General features: G+C 43.9%; 1 protein-coding gene and 1 non-coding gene across 2 annotated transcripts; both read right to left on the bottom strand.

The window, feature by feature from the left end:
* Positions 1-767: 767 nt before the first annotated feature.
* PPP1R8 (protein phosphatase 1 regulatory subunit 8) lies at positions 768-21288 on the bottom strand. Its single transcript, XM_085208663.1, has 7 exons — positions 21147-21288; positions 10734-10794; positions 7051-7204; positions 6263-6483; positions 5440-5584; positions 4297-4361; positions 768-3440 (listed from the first exon to the last, which is right to left on the bottom strand). Exons 1-7 carry the CDS (start codon positions 21209-21211, stop codon positions 3087-3089), a joined length of 1065 nt encoding a protein of 354 aa, XP_085064789.1. The 5' UTR covers positions 21212-21288; the 3' UTR covers positions 768-3086.
* LOC116217443 (small Cajal body-specific RNA 1) lies at positions 8350-8515 on the bottom strand. The gene has a single exon (XR_004161989.1).
* Positions 21289-21843: the final 555 nt, after the last annotated feature.

The following is a 21843-nucleotide window of genomic DNA, read 5'->3' as shown; positions in this document are numbered from 1 at the left end:
GGCAAGCTAATTTCAAAGAAAATGACCCCAACCACGTCTGGCTGCTCTCAGGTGGGCACAATCCTACTTCCCCCTCTCCACCTCACACTAACACCCCTGCACACCATGCAGGCAGGACCCAGTAGCACTGCAGAGCTTGCACGAACGAGGACTTTTCTCTTCATTGCCTGGATGAATGAAGACGCAGCTGTCTTGGATGCTTAAATACTCTTGGATTGAGAAGAACTACCAATCTTTAGCCTAAATGTTACTAAATCCAACAAAGCTGAAGGATCCCTCCCAGTAGTGCACAGCAGGTTATCTTTAAGAAAGCCTCAGTTTACTGTTCTTTACTACAACTCTCCCCAGAGCCCAGGGCAAGCTGCAGAAACACTGTGTGACAAAGGACAGCACGTTTAGGCTAACCAAGGTGAGACTGCAGGCCAGAGCCAGCAAGCTAGGGCAACGAGTAAAGCTAAGCTGGGCTCTGAAGTTTAACTTCGGTAGAGAGAGGATTCTGCAGAGCCTCCACTTAGAAAACAAACCCAACGTTAAGTGGCACTGTTTTGTGCAGAAGTGCAACATGCTGCAGCACAAGGCAGCAAAGCACCAAGTCACAAATAAAGATGCTGCAGCAGCTTTTAAAGCTGCGGCCTGAGCCAGCCACTAAGAACAAGCCTGCAGTGATGGTTGCAGTGGCACAACTCCTTTAATAGGCCACAAAAAATGCACAATCTCAACTGCAGAAGAAGTGCAGATTGGGAACGAACACACTACACTCTCCAAACTGGCAAAATCTGCATTTAATTTACAACATAGTAAAGGTTACAGGTAAAAAGCTCAACAGAAAGTGTGAAAAGGCCTATTACATATTACACAAGTGTACAAACTTCTGTACAAAGCCCCTGGATGTTACACTGTCCCCTCCTGTACTGGCCAGCTATGGCCGCTAAGCTCTGAAATAATGAGAGCTTGTACAAACCCAGGGAGGAGAAGAGCTTTAAAAACCAATAAGCAGTAAAGCTTCCCTTTTCAAGAAAGATCTTGCAAAGAGCCACTGGCAAAACCAACCAAACAATGAAAAAATAAAAAGAAAAGAAAAATAAAATAAAAGATGACCTGTTCAATGCTTACTTGCTCTAACTAGTCTTACTGTAAAGAGTTGCCTTCATAAGACAGACTGGCTGGAAACAGAAAACTCTACATCCTGGAAATAAGCAAAAATAAAAAATGAAGTGTGAGGTTTTTAGGGAGAGTAGGAAGTGTCTGAAAGAACAATGTCTCATTTTCAATAGCAGCTAAGCACAGAGTGGCACAACTATATCATGGAGAAGTTACCATGTTCATCAGAGTAATAGCTGGAGCTAGATATGAAGGCATGGAGGGGAACAAACCAGTCTCTAAAGGCATCACTCCTATGGGTGGGGTAGCCACTAGCTCTAATTGCCTCAACACCATGATAGATGCAATCACTGTTGATGCAGAAGTCACACTGATTTTGAAGCATCTGTCCAAAACAAGTCCAGTGCCTACAGCACAGAAGAGGCACTATAAAATAGCACTGCTTCAGAAACCATCATATTTTCACAGAAATTCTTAGCCTGGTAGCTATAGTACTGTACACACTAATGAACAGCTGGGTACCACTGTCATTTCAGTGCACGTTTCCTAGAGGAATCCCCCAAACAAAGGAATGTGACTACGTAGCTGAACTGCAATATATAGTGTTAAAATAAAAAATAAATCCAAGGAAAAAAAAAAAAAAGGGCTCTGGCCTTACCTTGTATAAAGGCATACAATCTGAATAAATCTGAATCAGATTTTCAAATCTAAAACTGAGGATTTCATAGGCTAGAAACAACAATCCAAATCACACTTTGCATTTTACTCAAAGGGGAAAAATGATGAAATAGTTAAAAAAAAAAAAAAAAAAGGAAAAAAGCTCATGTCATGAAACCAACTTGAAACTTGGCATACTTCTTTATTCAGGGTGAGGCAGAATCTCTACTGAGAATTTGTATTCTAGCTTTAGGTGGCACATAATTCTCATCTTCTGTTACCAGCAGCCAAAATACTGTGTAGACTGCAGTTTTAGTTGTTAAACATGAGAGTCCTGTACCACTGCTGATGGCTGCTCCTGTTCACCTGGGCCTTGTTGCATGTCATGTACTCTAAGCTCAGAAATGCCTTTAGCAAGTAAAAATGAAACTATTTAAGTTAAAAGGGCCACCAAGTTTAAAAAAGTATCTTCCTCTGTGTTAACTCTACCTTCAGTTACCACTACGCTGTTGTTGATTCTTTGCACACTGTAGATAGTTTCCAGCCACCAGTCAAATGCTCCTAGCCTTACCATGCTTGTTTGCTGCCATAAACACCAACACAAACTCAGATCCATCCATGGGTGCCCCTCTATCCAGCCACATAGCAGTCTGTGATACAATTCTGGACCGCAGCTCAAGAAGTCCAGAGGTTCCTCATTCATCTCAACTCCCAAGTTCTCACGAGCTCATGTGATGCTGCAGTGCTTTAGGTGGAAATTAAAACAAGTTGTAGCCAAAGTAGAGGGGAAAAAAAAAAAAAAAGCCCCACAAAGGTAAGGCTTTGAAAAGATAAAAAATAAAAGCTGGCCTGTCTTTTGCAGGTTTTAGAACTCAGACCAGTGGGATTTCTGGAAGGCCTGGCCCCAAGAATATCGACTTCTGATACAGCTGACCTGCTATGAGCAAGCCTGGCAGGAACGACGTTACTCATAGTAAGCACAACACCTAAATACACACATTTGCAGGGTCATGCCATAAATGATAACTAAACTGTGTGATTCTGCCCCCTCAACTTATATGATCAAAATTCATAGTAAAGACCTTTGGGGATAGAGGCTAAGAAAAGGCTGCCATATTTTTTGGTTCAGAGGGAGATGGTAGCTATATTGTTGTTGTCTTTTTTTAAACAGTTATAAAAATGTTTGAAGACAGACCTTTAAAGGATTATTTCGCTTCTCCAACCTCCGTATTACATCTGGTTAGGACATTAAAATTTCAAAAGGATAATACTACACATAAACAGTTTCTGGAGTTCATAACTCCCATCCTCCCTCATCAAAACCTAACTCAGATCAGCAGGGAAGGGGTTGGCTTCTTGCCCGGCCATGCCTCCTTTGCATATTTCTTCTTCTTGGGTTCATTCACAGCTTCAGGATTAAAGACAGCAGGATTTGGAGCTGGGTTCATGTTAACTGTTGAAGGTACAACAGGAGTCAAGTCCACATCTGGGGCAAGATTGGGGTAGGGCATTGGCAGACCACCAATGAGTGCTGTCCCATGGACGCCGTGTGACTGGGAACCTGCCTCATTGTGGGTTGGAGGCAAACCACCATACAATCCTCCACTGTAGGGAAAGTTTTGCATACGCCGTGTTGCAGAGTCATCCGTGGTCAGTGAGCCCGGATTGTCCAACCGTTTTTTCTGTAGAGAAAAAGTATTTTAACAGTTATTCAGAATACATGAAACAAGAAAGCTACTTAAACTAGATGGCTGCACAATTTTCCCCAAAACACTCTGAGAGTGGCCACAAATAAGTAGTCACAGATACGAGTGGATTTCCCAATCTTTGTCCCAGAATATTTCCCTTGGGTTTCTTTGAAAACTACTCAGTAATAAGTGGTTAAAAGTGCACAAGGAATGCATACCAGTCTTGAGCTTTTCCTGAACACCAGACCAGGTAGGTCATTGGGCAGTAACACAGTTCCTCTTTTCCCTTTTAGTAAGAAAGAAACTGCAATTTCTACATCACTTGAATGATCCTGATCACCTGAATCTTTTCCTCAGGCAGTAAGTTTGTGGCTTAGGTAGAATGATCCTTTTCCACATATATTACTTATTTTATACAAACAACAAATGCTGCTTAGTTACTTAAATTTTGCATAACTTCCTAGAGCATTCAAATTAAACACAGTGCTGACATCGCACTTGACCTGGAAGAGTCTAAGCTCTCTAAGTTCTAGGAGACAGCCTTATCAAATCTTTAGTACTTGCAGTATTTAAATAAACACTTTCTCACTTTTATTATTTGTTTTGCATATTTCCCACAATTGCAACCATTTGCCATTGAGCCCACGTGCTATTAAATAAAGAAGATAAGTTGGACTTAATGCAACATGGTCAGACTGCTAAAAAGTATAAGTGTGATACACAAACACAATTTCTCCTTAAAAGGAAAATCCCTTTCAGCACAACACATTATGTTTCTAAGGTGTAAACCACCCAGTGAGTTAATCACTGTAATAATGGATTGATTACAGAGTTGAAAGTCACTGTGTACCTTGACAGGGACTACTGCTGTCTGTACCATGTTCCTGAAACGCCCAACAGAAGGGTCCACATCCTCTGCAAAGGAAGAACAGCGCAGCTTTCAGAATCAACAGAGGAAAAAACAGAACATCTGTCAAGTAAGGACACGAAGGAACCTACATGAAGAACTGGTACCTGGATGTACTTTCCAGCACTCTAGCAGCCCTCAGCAAGCACAAGCACGCTTTAATAAAGAAGAGATAAGTGGCTGGGTGGGGACACCTAGTGGTTTGGTCTCAGGGAGGGTTCATCAGTTACTCTGGCAAGGAAAACTTCCATTCAGCTAGAAAATGGGGAAGTGATCTAGGAGAAGGGATAGATGGACAGTCATGTTTACACTGCTCAAACAGAAAGGAACTGTGGGCTGAAAGATGCTGCTGGACAATGCACTGTGCACGCTCAAAGGCACAAGAGCTGGTCCTGAAAGGCCTTTAAAGGCCTTGAAGGAGTCAGAAGAATTCAATTCAACCTCTGAAAAATCAAACACTGAGAGCTACATTATGAATAAGAATGGCTATTCTGGGTGCTATGCATTATCAAATTAAGGCAAGACTTAGGAATAAGCTGTGCTTACTATGAATATTAGCTACAAAATATATCATTGATGTCATTACCATAAAACAGCTGAGGAAGGAAAATGACTAAAGAAGAATTAGATACAACTCTAGAAGTGTCATTTTGAATTAGACAGTCAGACAAGTAGCAAAAAATTGAGCTGAAGACAGACACTGAATCCATTAGGTAACAGGAAGGGAAAGCATTAAGGCTCTAATTAAAAAAAACCAAACAATGAGTTCAATTCTCATTTAGATTCTAAAGAAGGCAGAAAATTCAAAACCTTTCATTCTTCTGGATCCATCAGGTCTTTCCAATTAAAAGTGAACAATTAAGCTGAATGTGACATCTCCATCCTGCACAAAATCATGCTGAAATTTTACAGAGAGAAGAAAAGCAGAAAGATTTAAGTGAGACAGGCCAGCTTCTCTGAAATAGCAGACCTCAAATATTTCCTGTCAAATTTTTGTTCTCTCACCTATATATAGCCATGAGGAATCTCTATGAGAATTTGGAAAGAGGGCCTTTAACATTATCAACTAGAAAGTAAACTACTTACCTGGATTGATGATTTCATCATCATCACTGAATGTCACTCTGGAATTCTTTCGTTTTCTCTTTGGTCTCTGAATATCCAAGTTCCCTTCCTCTATGGTTAGTGTGGAAATTCTTTTGTTGTGGGCTGTATTAAACTCTGTCAGGTTCTAAAAAAAGATTTAGATGAGAAACATTTTAAGCAAAAAGTGTGTGAAGTCTGCTTTTATCATCAGCTGTGCATGTCAAAAGATTGCCACCCACTGTCTAGCTTCAACTCTAGACCCCTAGGAAGAAAAATTGTTTTGATGCTGGAACAGATTATCTAGAAATGCTGCTGAGTGTTTTTGTGGAAATGCCAAAAACTTGACTAGGCACAGTCTTAGGCAACTTGTTCTAGCTGACTTTGCTTGAACAGAGGGGTAGGACCAAATGATCCTGAGAGATCCTTTCCAAACTCAATGATCCCGTGAATACCATGCAAACTGCTTTGCCACTCTCTACTAGCTAGCTGTAGGAAACAGCTGCATTCGCTGCCATTTGGCAATGGGGAACAGCATGGGAAATCGCCGGTGACCCAGTTGGCAAGAGACAACTCTTTGCAAGGCCTGCAATCCCTCTGTGAAAAGACTATTGGAACAGTGGCATTACTGGAGCACTGATTCTGGGATAAAGCATGAAGATACCTTATGGCAGAATTAGATGATCTGTACATTTCTGCTGGCAGAAGACACTTCAGACCATCCACATGAACAAGAAATTAAGAACCTGAACCAAGCAAACGAGTAGAAAATGCCACCTGTTACAGATGGGTACACCATCTAACAACAAGGGATCCTCATACTCACGTCAAGCTCTGTCTCCTCTTCTGGCAGGCCCAGCAAACCCTTGAGCTCTTCATCTTCACCACCCATTTTCTCATCTCCTTTAACTGCTGAAGGCAGTGTCTGAGGCTTCTCTCGCAGAGTATATGCCCGTGTAGAAGCACCAAATGAAACTGTGGAATCAATGGGTATCTGTTGGGGTTTGTGAGCTTCCAAACGGATATGACCCAAAAATGTGCCATGTGCTGAGAAGAACATCACAATGGAAAACAGTGTTAGTCATCTGCTCGAGCTCACAGTGTTCAAGCCTTGAAAAGTTCCAAATCTGTATGTGGTTTGCAGAGATACAAACCAATGAAGCACTGCTGAAAACATTAGCTGTGTATGTTTTACCTATCACCTCACAAACTAACACAGTCTGCAGAAAATCCTGTACGCCCCAGTGTACCATGTCTGGAATCATTCTCTTGGTGGAAAACACAGTATGTCAGCTTTTAGGTCTTAGAAAACCACTCCCAGAATAGAAAGTTTCATTACAATTGCGAAGGAAAGGTCAAGTGATTTTCTTTCACTCTCTTAAGAGTCTAAAGATGCCACTTTAAACACGAGGGGAAGCAGAGGTAAGCTGCCTGGAACAAGCTCTCACTTGTTCTTAACCACTGCCAATCTTTCACTAGGATGCTATTTTAGATTATGACCATCTGGCCACACAGTGCAAACAATAACAAAAAAGAAAAAGAAAGCATCTCTCATTCAAAAATGGTGAAGCACTGAAACTGTATTAGTGTTGGATTAAATGTTATGTTACTTACTGCTGTTTAGATCTATGAGGAAAACCCTCTTGAGATGTTTGTGATAGACCAAGGCAGCATGGACCCGAGAGCAAGACTGGTGGTCAATGGTAAAATCGCACAGGTCAGGATTTCTCCCAAAGAGATAATATTTCTTCTCATCAATGATGAGTTTCTGAGGTAGAATATCAAACAGAAGAGGACATTAGACTCCTAGAATCTTTTGGAGTTTCCTGGAAAAGTTCAAAAATGTGAATAAAAAGAGTAAATGCAAAACAAAGCATCATAAATTGACCAATATGTCAGTAATGTTTGACATCGTTCAACACAGAAATTTGCATTTTTTCTTTTTAAATTCAGAACAGCTGAATATGGAAGATACCCAGTTATTCCTGACTCTAACATCTCACTTGATACATCAAGAATCACTGTTTAATCAGAAATCCACCTTCAAACAGAGTAACTGTTGACAAACGAGGTGCAAGTGCAAATAAAATGCGAACAATTATATTCTTCCTGTTGGAACATCTGAAGCATGCAGGTCTCTCCGTTGAATTCACTTGTGTCTGGTGGAGAACTGTATACCCTGAAGGCTCACTATAATTCAAACTAGAGCAATACACTGAAAGAGTCTCCTGGACTCTTGTATCATCTGGGTACTTTATTATCACTGTCTCTTTACAAATACTGGTTTTCACAAGACTACCCCTTTTCCCCTGCAAGCCCTAGTCAACAATTAGCATTCCTATGCTCTCCCTTGCCACAGTTCTTGCCCCTTAATATTATATTTGTTTCACCCAGCTACTGACCTGCCAACAGTGTTTGTTACAACACACGTTTTGAGAAAGGTGAGCTGGGTTTTGTGGGGATCCAGCTTCACACCAACAGCTTTATGACAAGTAGTACCCAGTATTGTCCCCTTCAGTTCAGCACTGAGAGCTCTTCCCAAATTCAATACCTCTGTACCGATGAAATCTGTGGTTTCAGTTTGTGAGAAAGATGAGCACTAACTTCTATTTTTGCATATTCAAACAAGTTACCTAAACAAAACTAGCATGCAAATAAATGGATCTTTGAAAGCTTATTTCTTACTCCATATTTAAGCATTTAGCTTTTTACAATTTCAAGGACCACAAAAATTGATCCAGTTATTTCTCATTCTTGGCCAAAATCTATTCCAAAACAAACATCCAATAGGTTTTCATTTGCACTCATTAAATGGTGTTTAAGAGCTTTTGCAAAGATTGAAACAAATTTATAAATTGGAAGTCTTGCAACAAATCACTGTTGCTTTTACTTCACTGTAACATTTCTAATATTCTCTGTGCCTCTGAGCTATAACCCAGTGTCATCCTTTACACACTGAGCTTAAACACTGCAGGGCTTGTTTTAATATTGCACTTTTCAGACCCAGCAATCACAAAGTATACCTCAGACCTCTGGAGGAGACCTGGCATACAGACGGCTCGGTTAGTATCAAGTGCTCAAGGAGCCACTACAGCAAGCAGAAGCTCCACGCTACCTACGTGCCTGGAACCAGCAGTCAGCACCTGCTGCAGCACTCAGCACATCACACAGTGCATGGCAGGCAAAGTGCCCCTCTCTGAGATGCTTCAAAGCTGATAATCAACATCAGATGCTCCAGAGATGAAGTAGGACTCTGTGGTCACTCCCTAACCTCTCCATGATCACATCCTCTACTGAACCTCTGAGTACTTGGACAATAGCCTAGCAATGCCTGTTAAGAGTAAGCAAAAAGAACTGCTGGATTACCATGTGACAGCAGAAAGGGGAATCTGGATGTTTGCACCGTCTGCTTTACCCATTCAGATGGAGACCTCAGGCTTACAAAGCCAAACTTGGCCTTCTGCAGATCGAAAAGCTTTGGGTAGAACAGCCCAACCATCCATCCTTGGAGTATGACAGAACCAGGATGATATTCCTGACTGACCGTTTATCAATGCTGAATTTGTACATGTACTGTCTAAAGCAATGGTGCATTCTCAGCTTCTGTATTGCATTATTGCATTCTGCTGCCTCTTTCAGTCTGGAACAGATCTCCCTCGATTGCCTCCGTGGATTCATTTAGCAGAGAGCTGCATATAGGCTCGTTCATCCAAAAGCTCTCCATCCTCAAAAATCCAAAAGAAACATGACAAGAAAAACCTTGTCTCGTAGAATAAGTCTCTCAGGTGGGAGGGCTGCAGTAAGGCCACCTGCCAGAGACCAGAAAAAAACAAAGGCACTGCCAGCTGGCTTTGCTCACCATCTCCTTACATGGCCTGAAAGAAATACTGGAAAGCCTGATGCCAAGTACAATCCTTACCACAGATGCTATTGATAGGATGGCAGTGGGATGGCTGAGCTGACAAGCAGTCCTAATTCAGCTCTGACCTCTGAAACCTCTAAAACAGTTCCTAACAACTGCAACAACACTGAGAAAAGACACGGATCGTGGTTTGAAGACAAAAAAATGCAGTGGGATTGAAAGCTGTTGTGGACTAGGGAGGGCCAGTGAAGGATAGCTGCACTGAAGGATAGCCCAAGTAGCTGGTATGAGCCAACTCATCCACACCTTACATGATGTAATGAAGTACTGTGAAGATGTGATTACACGTGTTGGAACCTAGGTCCTTTCAAATTAAGGCTGAGCAAAGATCTCACACAGGTCAATGCTGGCATTGCCAACTGCCTGTGCTTTCAAATGTGGACTAAGAGCAATCTCTTAAGACAATCTGTTAAACCAACAAGTTGTGGACTATCCCCATAAAGCCTCATTTTGCTGGCTTCTGGGCTGGGAAAATATAAGCTTGTTTGTAAATCCTCTATTTTCTTTCCTTTGCAAAGCATATTCTGATATCCTAATCAATTTTTAAACAGTAAATCTCTCCTGCAAGACATCAGAAGAAACACTTTCTGTCTGATGCAACTGCAGTAGCATACAGTACAAATCAGCAAAGACTAAGCTCCTCAATCCTTCTTCATCTAACACTGAGTTCTTAGTTTTCCAAATTTCTGCTCAGAGAAGTTGGCTTGACTTTGCAGTCTAGAAACTTCTGTCTGTGTTCCAGTCAGCTGGAGGTTAGGAGTCTCTCTGTGGCTAAAACAGGGCCACTGGTTTAGGTCTTCTCTGCCAAAAACATTAAGAGCATTTGGTTTGTGTGTTGGTTTTTGAAGAATTTTTATTCTAACTCTTTTGGATTTGAGGCTTCTTCCCCCATGTTGAGTTCCTGCTCCTGAAGTTCCTAAGACAAAGTGCTTTCTGGCTGCAGTTTGATACCTCCTATACAATTATATTCTAGGAAATAAAATTGCAACCTGAGTCCAAAATTACGTTGGAAGCAGTAAGACTCTGCCAAGTGCTGACTTTCCCTAACAAACATTTCATTTTCTCTCTCACGCCAGGACAGGTTCAGTATTCAGGAACCAAAGTATCACTGTTTGCAAACTGACCACTGCAGTTGTGCATCCTTTCAAACACAGCATCCAGAAATGGAAGCACTGCACAGAATGAGAGACAGTACAGGCAAAGGAAAACTTTCACTTAATTCAACAGTTCTGGAGTAAAAGAAAGTGATCTGGAAATAACAAACATCAGAGAGAAGGGAAATACTTTTGAGTGGGAGTGGAAAGTGCAAGAGATTTTTTACCACTGGTGCCTATATATGTGATACACTGAGCACACACAGAATCTGCTCTCATACCTCAATGAGTTTATCTCCTTTGACTACATCCAAATGTAAGCCAGGTGGAGGTTTTCCTGCCCTGGAAAATAAAGAAAGTTAAGTATAGTATCAAAGTATTCACTGAAAAGTTCATTAATAGTAGAGCTAATACTCTATTAGATCTACAGACCAATGCAACAGAAATGTAAGCACATTTACTTGGAGGAAAAAAAGATTAAACAGCCAATAATTGTTCCTTTTGCTCCATGCAGATTCCTTCTGCCAACACATAAACCACACATGTTTACAATGAGTTAAGCTAACAGAACACAGGGCATTTCAAGATTTATTACTCCAACCAAAAGACAGCAACTTCACAAACCAAACAGAGCAGTTCCCAATAGGAACCCACAAGGAGAGAAGGGGACAGATTGGACATGTCAGTGTAAGGGCCTCCTCTCTTTACCCTAAGAACAGCCTGAGCTGTTGAGAGGGACGGGATCTTCTACCATCCTCCCCCCAGAACTGGTGATGGTCAAAAACATCAGAAGGGTTCCATACATATCTGAGCAATACAAAAGTGTTGGCCAATGACCAGTGTTCTTCCACTTAATCAAACTGCCCTAGCGACACAGGTAGCATGGAAGAAATGACAGCATTAGATCCCCTTCCCATCATGATCCTACAGCAGTACAGACCTCCTCCACCAAATTCCCCCAACAGCTCAGATCCCCCTGCCCTATGGCTGCACTTCTGCTTACCCTATGAAGCAGATTCACTGGGCAGCTTCATTCTCTTGGGAAAAGGGAGCACAGAGGCACCTGGGATTCAGCAAGGCACAGCAGAACAACACTGGCACGTAGCAGAACACACAAGTATGAATGCTGGATCAGCATCCACAACCACAACAGCCCCATGGCATCATACGCTGCTGTTCACAACAAAGGATCCTTGACTGCTGAGAGCAAACCATCTTTTTCTGCTTAGACCTTTAAAGATGTGTATTTGTAACACTCTCTTGCTGACAGTACCACTGCTGCTTGTCTCTGTGGCTTTCTGTGCAACAGCAGTGACCCACTTCTCAGCTGCACTGCTGCCCTTCCCAAGAACAACCCCAGAGATCACATTTCCATTTATTGCTTTTCTTACTGCACAATGCCAGCCAAGAGAACAGTGACAATGGGGAGTGACATTCTCAGCATGGTCGGGGAAGAAAGAAAGGTCACCTTGTAACTCAAGTTGTTTGAAGGGGTTAAATATAGATGTTTGTGCTGCTGGGACGGTTTGAAGGTTTATTCTGCACCCCTGGATCGGTTGGTTACTGCACACACATGCCCTCTGAGGTAACTTCATGTAAGAGCAGAGTCCTCTATTATTGCTACTCATTTGTTTCTCGTATGTTGTGCGAGTTTTTTTCATTCCTGCTCCAAATCCATTATAGCAGCCTGCTCAGATCTCTCCCTGACCCTTCCTGAATAGGTCGGCCCTTTTCACAAGTTTTCTTACCAAATCCTTCTCTGAGGTTGTGCGTAGCATCGTCCTGTCAAGTGAAACGGATGCAGCTGATAGGCTTACTCTCTTGGATCAAAACAACAACAGAAAACAACCGAAAAACAACAGCATGGAAAGCAGACACAGCAAGGCCCCAGGAGGCTGAAATGGTCCCCTGACCAACAGACCCCCTGACTGCCCCCTAAAAACAGGATTACGTTAGGGCAGAAGAAAGACCAGCAGGTAGAAATGCTCCCACTGAAGCTACACTGTGTGGCTGGTGAGTTTTACAAGGATTCACCCCACCAGTCACTGAAATACAGGCAGGGAACCACCTCCTCCCCAGCACTCCTTCAGACCCCACACCACGCTGCAGCTACAACCGCTCTCCCTCCCTGTGCTGCTCTGTGATCTCAGCTCCCACGTTTCATTCTAAGATAGGTTTCATTCACAGCCTCACATCATTTCTCACATCCACTTCCCAGTGTTTCCCCTTCCTGTCCCTGAGCACCGGCAAACTCGTTTTTCTCCATTCTGCTGGAATCATCAAATTCTACAGCACAATTTCCTTCGGTAATTTCTGCAAAGCCTACCTTAATTCAATGAAACAACAGCTGCCTCCCCTCCTTTTAAAAATAAATATTTGTAAACCTTCCAGCAAATTAACTCTACGTGGAAGTCCCCTTCTATTCAGCCTGGCATCTGCTCTCCCCCTCTCCTCCAGTGATTGCTTCCCGCTTACTCAGGGGTCAGCATGCCTTAAAAGCATGTTAGCAACATCTTCAACCCACCTGCTGGGCCAAGAGAATTGCTGCTAGGATGGTGCCGTGCCTTCAGCCCACCACCATCCCCAGTGTCCAAACCTCTTCTGCTCTCTACAGGTCAACATTCTGCACCGGACCTTAAAACCAGACCTGCCAATGGATGCTACAGCCCGTCAGTGCGATGAGCTCACCAAAACAAAACCTGCTTAGCCCACTCACTGCATCTCTGAGGGCTCCCTGCAAGAAGAGCAGCCTTCCACAGAGCTAACATGGCTGACTGATGAGAATACGACACTTACTGGTAAATTACTCTGCTGGATCAGAGGGAAGAGGACATCCTATGGTAGGATTTGTCTTCACTGAAAAGGAGTATAAGGATCTCAAGGGCCAGTACAAGAGAATCTGTGACAACTGCTTAAAGAAGAAACCTCAAAACCTAGATGATAGTTACCAAGTATTCGATGAGATACCAAACACTTCTAAACCTAAGAGTATGGCAGTTAAATTACTCAAAAAAGTCAGATAAATTAAGGTATCCACTGATTATGCTAATTTTAAAACGTGAGTGTGATGTGGAAACATACAACAAAGTCTGACGCTGGTAAAAACTGTACTGATAGCAACTGGATTGGCAGAAGCTTTTGCTGAAGAAATATATACTGTGTGCATACATAGACTGTACCAAGGTGCATGGTTCACTGGGAAAATCTGATTTGTATTGATAGTGATAGGTGGATGGTTGGACTGGAAGACCTTGGAGGTCTTTTCTAACCCTGGTGATTCTATGATTCTATGAGACTGTATTACAAAACAGGTCTAACAGACACAGAACTGAGTAACAGCCAGACCAGAACAGAGCCATCTCATTTGCCCTTCAATATTCAGTTGTACTTTTGTTTGGAAATACGTGATGATACACAGCGTGTGTTGGTCCCTCCAACGCCATGGAAACATTTTTTTCTTCTGCAGAAGAACAAATGTTGCTCTGAATTATACATAACCTGCTCCATTCTGCAATAATAATTAATTCTGTGATAATGCCAGAAGAACAACCTGAAGGAGCACTGCATTCAAAGAACACAGCCAAAAACTGAAGTCCTTCCTGCTCTGTGAGTATCCTGACAAATTGTTAACATAGGATGTAGAAAATGTTGATGTCTACCAGCCAGATCAGTTGACTTCCTGCAAAAAGGAGTGTGCATACTCATGGATCATGACAAACAAGCACAGAAATGAGACAAAAAATGTCATCAGCAGACACAGAAACAAATGTACGTGCAACCCATGACCTGTACAAGGGATGGAAGGTTACAAAATCGACTGTTTTCACACTCAAAATGATTCCAGTAGGATGCATAAAAGATGTGTAGTATTTACACACTGTAGGAGAAAAAAAACCAACACCAATATTCAGATTCCTTTAGACCATTTCTCATGTAAAACAAGAGTGCTATGAAGAGTGCAGCTCTGCTTCTGTGTGATAAGCATTACCAACTCTACCTCTCTTTCTCATTCCTGTGGAACAGTATTGGGCAGACCAAAGTGACGTAGGGTAAAGAACATTTAGCAAAATAAAAACATCTAGCAACAGCATTACTCTCCCAGTTTACAACAGCTGCCTGCTCAAGGACTCCCTGAGCCACAGCTGCTATCTGTTTATATGGTTGAACCCAGGTAAACTTACTGCATTCACAGAATCTGACACAGTTTCATAGATCACCCAAGTTCAGCTGAAGCATCACCTCCACCTCTTGGCCACAAATCTGCTTGCTACAAACTTCATTTTACAGACCCTGCTTCTTCTCTGAAGGAAAGCACACACTCATCTCCTGCAGCTTCTGGTGACTGTTCAGGACACCCAACACATCCCTTAGTTGTTCCTTTTCCAGACCATGGAGAAGCTCAAGCATCTGTAGCACAGCTTTCACTATCCTGGAGATAATGCTTAAGATAACACCCAAGAAAAAGAACTCACCTGGTTTTTTGAAGAGGTATTAACTCACAGTCTATCATGCTTACCGGAGACAGCCAAGATGCAAATAGTGCAGTACATGAGCAAAACCACAAGCAAACACAAAATGGTACTCCTGAGTGCTGATACATGTGATAGAGAGGACCACCTCAACCATGCAAATGCAACAGGGAGCTCTGAATTCCTTATTGCTACTCAGGAAAGATCTGGAGACATCAAGATGCCATTCAGAAACAACCAGAAGAACATTCAGCAACATCTGACAAAGGAAGAAATTAGAAAAATAAAATATTTTCACATTTTGAAAGCTCTATGACTTCTGGTTACTCTGTAGAGAAGGGTACAAGGATGATAGCCACTACAGATGGCTTTGCACATGGGAAAACAAATAAGTGGAGTATCTCTTCTTAGGGGAAAAAAACATGCAAGCATCCATTCCCTAAGTCCTCTTAATGATTGCTACAAAACGAGCATATTCATTATTTCTTGAAGCGTGGTAAACAATAATCCTTGGCTTTGAAAACACGAAGAGCACCTCTTCTAGCATTTGCATCGTTTGTGGAAAGCACTGTCACTCAACGTTAACTTACAGCTTAATTCCACAGCAAAGGAGAATTAGGACATCTGTGCTGATCAGGTCCGATGTTAGATGCTAAACATGGCCATCCAAACACAGTGCCCGTTTCACAAAGCCCCTCAACTTCTGGCAGCCAAAGGCAAGGTGTTGTCAAGAGGTAGAAGAGGCAGTTACAGAAGTTACCACTCACCGTCATGGTATGACAGGAAACCATCTCAGCTGATGTCTTCAATTAGTGCTACCATCCTTCTGTTCTTTTTTTTATAGAAAGGAATCAGCAAAGATGCATGGTGAACACAAGGGTTGTTTGTGCTCTTGTGCACCAGCAATGGAAATGCCATTCCTGCCCTTCTCAACACGCAGCACACACTGCTGAAGCTGAGATCAAGTCAGCAATGGAACATGTTGTGGTGAATAAACACAGTGTTGAGGCCAAACTCTTTAGGGTAATTATTTTAGCTCACACTGAGTGGTTCCTTCCCAATTGGATGAAGAGAAGACGGCTGCAGAAAGAGCTGCCCAGTAATTCTGATCCAACCTTAGGGCACTGAACTTCAAACAGAGGTGATGGGAGGCATTTATGATTTCCTCTGTTCTTGGAAGAATTAAAATAATTCATAGAATTAAAGAATACCTCGAGTTGGAAGGGACCCATGAGGAGCATAGAGTCCAACTCAACTAGAGCAAGGAGACTTAAGCACAGGCTTCAAATTAACACGTTCTTAATTGCCCTTCCCAGCAGGTCCCTGTGAGCTCTATTTTATGGAGAACTATGGCTGCTTGCACTGAACAAAGCATTCCACTTGGATTAAAGCAATTGCAGAACTTCACCTTAGTGCTGCTTGTTGTCTTGTTACAATGCACAACCCCACACAGAATCAGACTGCACTGCTTCACTCAGGTTCCCTTGCATACTTACTTGGGAATAAGGTCTCCACGGAATACAATGAAATTCAGAAACTGTATACAGAACCTCTGCAAGAAGGGACTTAAATACCCCATCAGGGAGAACTGAAGGTTCTACGGCATCCTAAATTCAGTTCAAACTGCACTCATCCTTCTATTTCTCATCAGTGAGCTTCTGGCTTGGAGTTCCTCGCTCGAGAAGTTAGAACTTAACTGCCCTCCAGCTTACATGTCTGTATTTATCTTATTTTTATTGTTCTTGTCTTCGGTTACACCAAAAGGACTGGGCAATACTCTGACCTCTCTAGGTTGACCACACATGTTACTATAAGAACCGTGGTTGCTTTCGTCGAGGTCATTAATGAAAAAACCATGAACCCAATCAGCCACAAACTATTAAATTGCTATTGCCTCCTCAAAGCCAACTGCTTACACACTCCCAGATCTCACCTGATCCCCTCTACAGCATTTTAAATGACCATTTCCTACGTGCCCTGAAAGCAACTCTCAAAGAAAGGTGGTTCACCTGACAGATACCCTCTGCTCCCTGATTCTAATAATCAATTCCCTCAAAATACAGCCCAGCAGCTGGACATGGCAAAGCCCAGGCCTTCCCATAGCAACTCCAATCAAAAACTGCTTAATAATGATTAGCAATGATTAGCTGAGATGAAACCAGATGATCATGATGGTCCTTTTCAACCCAGGTCATTCTATGATTCTATGAGAAATCTGTATAGATTATTTCTACCCTTGATGGCAAAGCTTTTCTTGCAGAGCTGTACAGCAATGGGAAAGGATAGGCACAGACAGACAAGAAGATGAAGAAGAGCCCAGGCTGAGCTTAATCCTATATGGGGCAAAAACTGGGAACGTTTCAAAAAAAGAGAACAAAGCTATCAATGCTTTGGGATGCTAGCTAGAAAGTACCAAATAATGGAACTGAACTCAACAATACCTTTTCAGCAGTGTTGACATAACAGCAGGGTTACAACATTCAGCTGCATCCAGTTGAAATGAGAGCCTCACTGAAGCAAACCCTACCCAGCCCAGAGAGAAATCTTGAGCTTTAGCTCTTCAGGACACAGACAGGCCAAATTCAGTTCTACTGTGTTCATTTAAAACCAGGTCAATTATTTAGGTTTTTAATTGTGGGCTCGGAAGACTAATTTAGCCAATTCCTAAAATCTTGGTGTAGGTGACTGCTATGCACATCTTCATGCTGAACTTCAAGGACAAGGCACAATTTCCAGAGCTCACCTTCTCCAGAGATCTGTGTAAAATCTGTTCTTAGCCCACAGAAACTGAAGAGAAACCACAGTTGCCTTTCAAGAATATTATTTTACATGTACGTACACTGCAGATCAAGCTTGATATCCCAACTACTGCTGTGTCCTGACAGAGAGCACAGCATGATTCCTGATCCCAAATGCAAGTTTAACCAGATCAGAAGGAAAGGCAGGTGATGTCCGTGAAACATGTGATGCTCACCTCAAAACCAGGCCCAGAACATCTGCACCTGACCATACTAAAGCCGCCTCAGAAAGTATTCCAGAGTCCCAATAAAGCCAGGATATTTAATTGTTTCTTAAGGACACTTTCTAGTCTTGTGGTTTGACTAAATGTAATCCATGAAAAGCACTGTTGACGTCTTGATTACAACTTCAATCTGATTTTAATTATGTAGCCCATGCCCTTGGGCTGCATGGGCCCATGAAAGAATTACAGCACATGCACAAATGTGAAGCAAGGTAAGGGAATGCTATTAAGACAGATGACAAATAAGTGCTGTCCTGAGTTAATTGAACTGTTAGAAATAAAAAAAGAATAAGCATCCTATGGACTATGAAGAACTGAGCCATACCAGCTTGAGAGCTAAACCAAAGCCCAGACTTTAACCATTGAAACCCTTGAACTTCAGTATTTGGAAACTGAATACTACAACATTATCCATATTAGGGAAGAACAGATACAATGACAGGGGCAGAGCTGAAAAGCGTAACCAACAGTTTAAAGACAAGAAAAAAACAACTACTTTGGACAATCAATCACGTTTAAGATATATTTCCTATATGATAGGTGTTTGTAGCCCTTACGGCAGCTCCACGTGGAGGCTGAAAAGAAAATAGGTAAGTAAAGACTATGACTTTGGTTCCAACACAAGTTAATGAGATTGGAAGGCACTCCCTGCAGAAGAAGCTGCTACTCACCATGAAGACTCCCTGAAATGTGATGGCTTCTGAGCATCCAGAGCTCTCCCTGCTAAGATCTACCTGGCTACCAAAGGGGATATGTCGGCACTGAGATCCTCTGGAATTCAGAGCTTCAGACTGGTCCAATTCTGCCACTGCAAGCCATTTCCACTCTACAGAATCCTAATAATGAAAAACTCATCACTTATTGAATATCATAACTGCGTGCTGTTTGGTTTGCCCTGAAACAGTAAGTGCTTTCAAACTGTGAGCTAGAATCTGTAATTCAGTAGATACTAAGGGAGATCATGTAAATCTTTAACAAGAAATACATTCTACTCCTTCCAGACTAGAAAAATAAACCAGAAGTAAATAAATTCAGCACGACAGGAGAGATCCTCCCTCCTGCTGGATGAGGCAATGGAACACCACCAACCCTAAGTGCCCCACAGTTTCCATTTTCAGTCGCCTATATTCTTTGTGGAACACAAACACTGTGACTGGTAGCTGTCTATATTGGCTTCCTGCTTCAACTTATTTTTCTTTGGTTAATGAAACTACTTATCTGCTTCAAAATAAGTGTTAACCAAGAACTTTATGTTAGCCCACACGAAAAGGAGCTATTCACTGAAATTAATTGCCACATCTTTGCACAACAATTTTATAAGAATAGACAGTGTCAGGTGTACCTTTACTATCCTGCATAAAGCTTGTATGAAAATATTATGATTTGCACACGTACAATAGAGGTTACAGAAAAATAAGGAGCTCCCTTCAAATGCACGAGTGTCCAAACACAAACTCTGGTTTACTTGTGAAGTACTTCAGGAAATTATAGTAAAAGAACATTCAGATTGAAGAAAAAAGGAAAAGAAAAAAAAAAGAAAAAAAGATTGGAATCGTTAGGAAGAAACAGGGCCCCAGTCTCCCAAGATGATCTCTTACTGCTAGGTGTGAAAACTCCAGCTTGGATCATATCCCAGTGCAATGGTCTGTGCTTCAAACCTGGGTCAGGTCAGCAGCAGCACGGTGCAGAAAGCTGCTTGGCTGTGAGCCCCTGCCCTGCCTGCAGCAGAGCCAGAACGCAATAGAGCTGAAGAGGCCCTTCACAGGCACAGTCTTTCTCTCCACACGGTATTTCTTTAGGAACTGTTCTGCAATAGCATTCAAGCAACTGAAACTAAGCACTGAGTAAGCCGTACTTCTCCCAGCTGTTCCATCTACAGCTTCCAGTAGTAGAAACCATTCAAATTTATCACCAAATGTAACGTAAGTTGTTGAGCACTGCTGTATAAAAATGCTAAGAAAAGCAAACTAGCTTTCAAATTTCAAGCTGGATACCCAGAAGGTACTGAGCATGGGGCTCAGAGGGCTGGAGCACCTCTGCTGCAGTGACAGGCTGATGGAGCTGGGGGTGCTCAGCCTGGAGAAGAAAACGCTCCAGGGACACCTCATAAAGGCCTGCTTGAAGGGAGATTATAAACAGGAAGGAAACCAACTTTTTACACAGGTAGATAGCGATAGGAAAAGGGGGAATAGCTTTCAACTAAAGGAAGGCTGATTCAGATTAGATGTCAGGGAAAGTTTTCTCTCACAGGGCAGTGAGATGCTGGCACTGCTGCAAAGAGCTGCGGGTGCCCCATCCCTGGAGGTGCTCAGGGCCACGGACGGGGTCCATGGCAGCACAACCTGGCACTTGATGGAGCAGTCAGCAGCCCTGCCATGGCAGAAGGCTCGGATCTCGATCATTTGTGGGGTCCCTTCCAACCCAACCGTGCTGTGATTTCATTTGCTGGTTTGATTTAACTCACACTGCTGTGTTGCAGATCACCATCTTGTCTCACAGAGATGCTCGATACCGCCTAGACCCAGCTCAAACATTATTTTATTCGAGATTTAGATGGCTTTACGATTTAAACGAAAACTGAGAAGCACGTTGTCCTTGCAGCGGCTCATCGAGCGCTGCAGTCCGGCACGCACAGCCCGGACCCGCAGCCGGATGACGGTGCAATCGGGGCCCGCAGCCACGCACACGCGTGCGGACAACTCGCACCAAAAGCTGCCATCGCCTTTCAGCCCCGCCGTGCCCATCCACCCCCGGGCAGCGGAGCGGGGCCCGGTCGAGCAGCGGCTGAGGCCCATCCCGGCCGTTCTGCGGGCAGAGCGCTGTGTAACCGCGACCGGCCCGGCCAAAGCCGTGTCGCAGCCCCTGCAGCCCATCGCTCTGCCCGGCTTCCCGCGCTGCCTCCATCCCGGCCCGGCCGCCCCGCCGCCGCTCAGAAGAGGCGCAGCTCGCCCTCGGCTCGGCCCCACGCATCGCCGCGCCGCACCGCCCCGAGTCGCCCCCAGCGCCGAGCCGGGGCCTCCTCCGCTCCAGACCCCCGAACCCGACGCTTCCCCGCGGCCCTGCGGCTCCGTCTCCCCGCCCGTGAGGCTCCGCAGCCCCGCGGTTCGTCCCGCCCCGCCGCCGCTCCCCCGAAACCCGGCCGTGCGGCCGCTCTCCTCGGCGGCCCGCAGCGCCGCAGAACCGCGCGGCCGCGGCCCGCTCACCAGCTGGGGCATTCGAAGAGCGAGAGGCCGCCGCCGCCTCCGGCCGAGTTCGCGTTCGCCGCCATCTTGCATCTGCCCCATTCAGGCGGGCCGGGGGCAGCCGGGAGGGGCGGCGGGAGGAGCGGCGGAGGCGTCCCGGCGTGCACCGCGCCGGGCGGGGGCGGGGCCGAGCAGCGCCATCGGCGCCACAGCCAACCTGCCGTAGAACGCCCGGCTCTGGAGAGAAAAGGGCACGGAGGTTTGGAGCGCCACGGAGGCGATCAGGGGGCTGGAGAACCTCTCTGTGATGACAGTCTAGGTCTCTGCAGCCTGGAGAAAGCTCGAGGGGACCTTAAAGGACCTGAAGGAAACTGGGGAGGGACTTTTTATAAAGGCAGGGAGCGACAGGACGTGGTTTTAAACTGGAAGAAGGTAGAGTGAGACTAAGATTAAAGGGGGCTGCAGCACCTCCCCTACGAAGACAGGCTGAGGGAACTGAGGGAGTTCAGCCTGGAGAAAAGAAGGCTGGGGGTGACCTCAGTGCAGCCTTCAGTACCTAAAGGGAGCCTACAGGCAGGAGGGGAATCAACTCTTTGAGAGGGGAGATAACAGCAGGACAAGGGGAAATGGTTTTATGTTGAGGGAGGGAAGATTTAAGCTGGATGTCAGGGGGAAGTTCTTGACAGAGAGCAGTGAGGTGCTGGAACAGCTGCCCAGA

The sequence above is a fragment of the Meleagris gallopavo genome, chromosome 25, assembly GCF_905368555.1.
Source record: "Meleagris gallopavo chromosome 25, MGAL_WU_HG_1.1, whole genome shotgun sequence".
In the NCBI taxonomy this organism is placed as follows: domain Eukaryota; kingdom Metazoa; phylum Chordata; class Aves; order Galliformes; family Phasianidae; genus Meleagris; species Meleagris gallopavo.
This window is presented reverse-complemented; position numbering and strand designations above follow the sequence as displayed.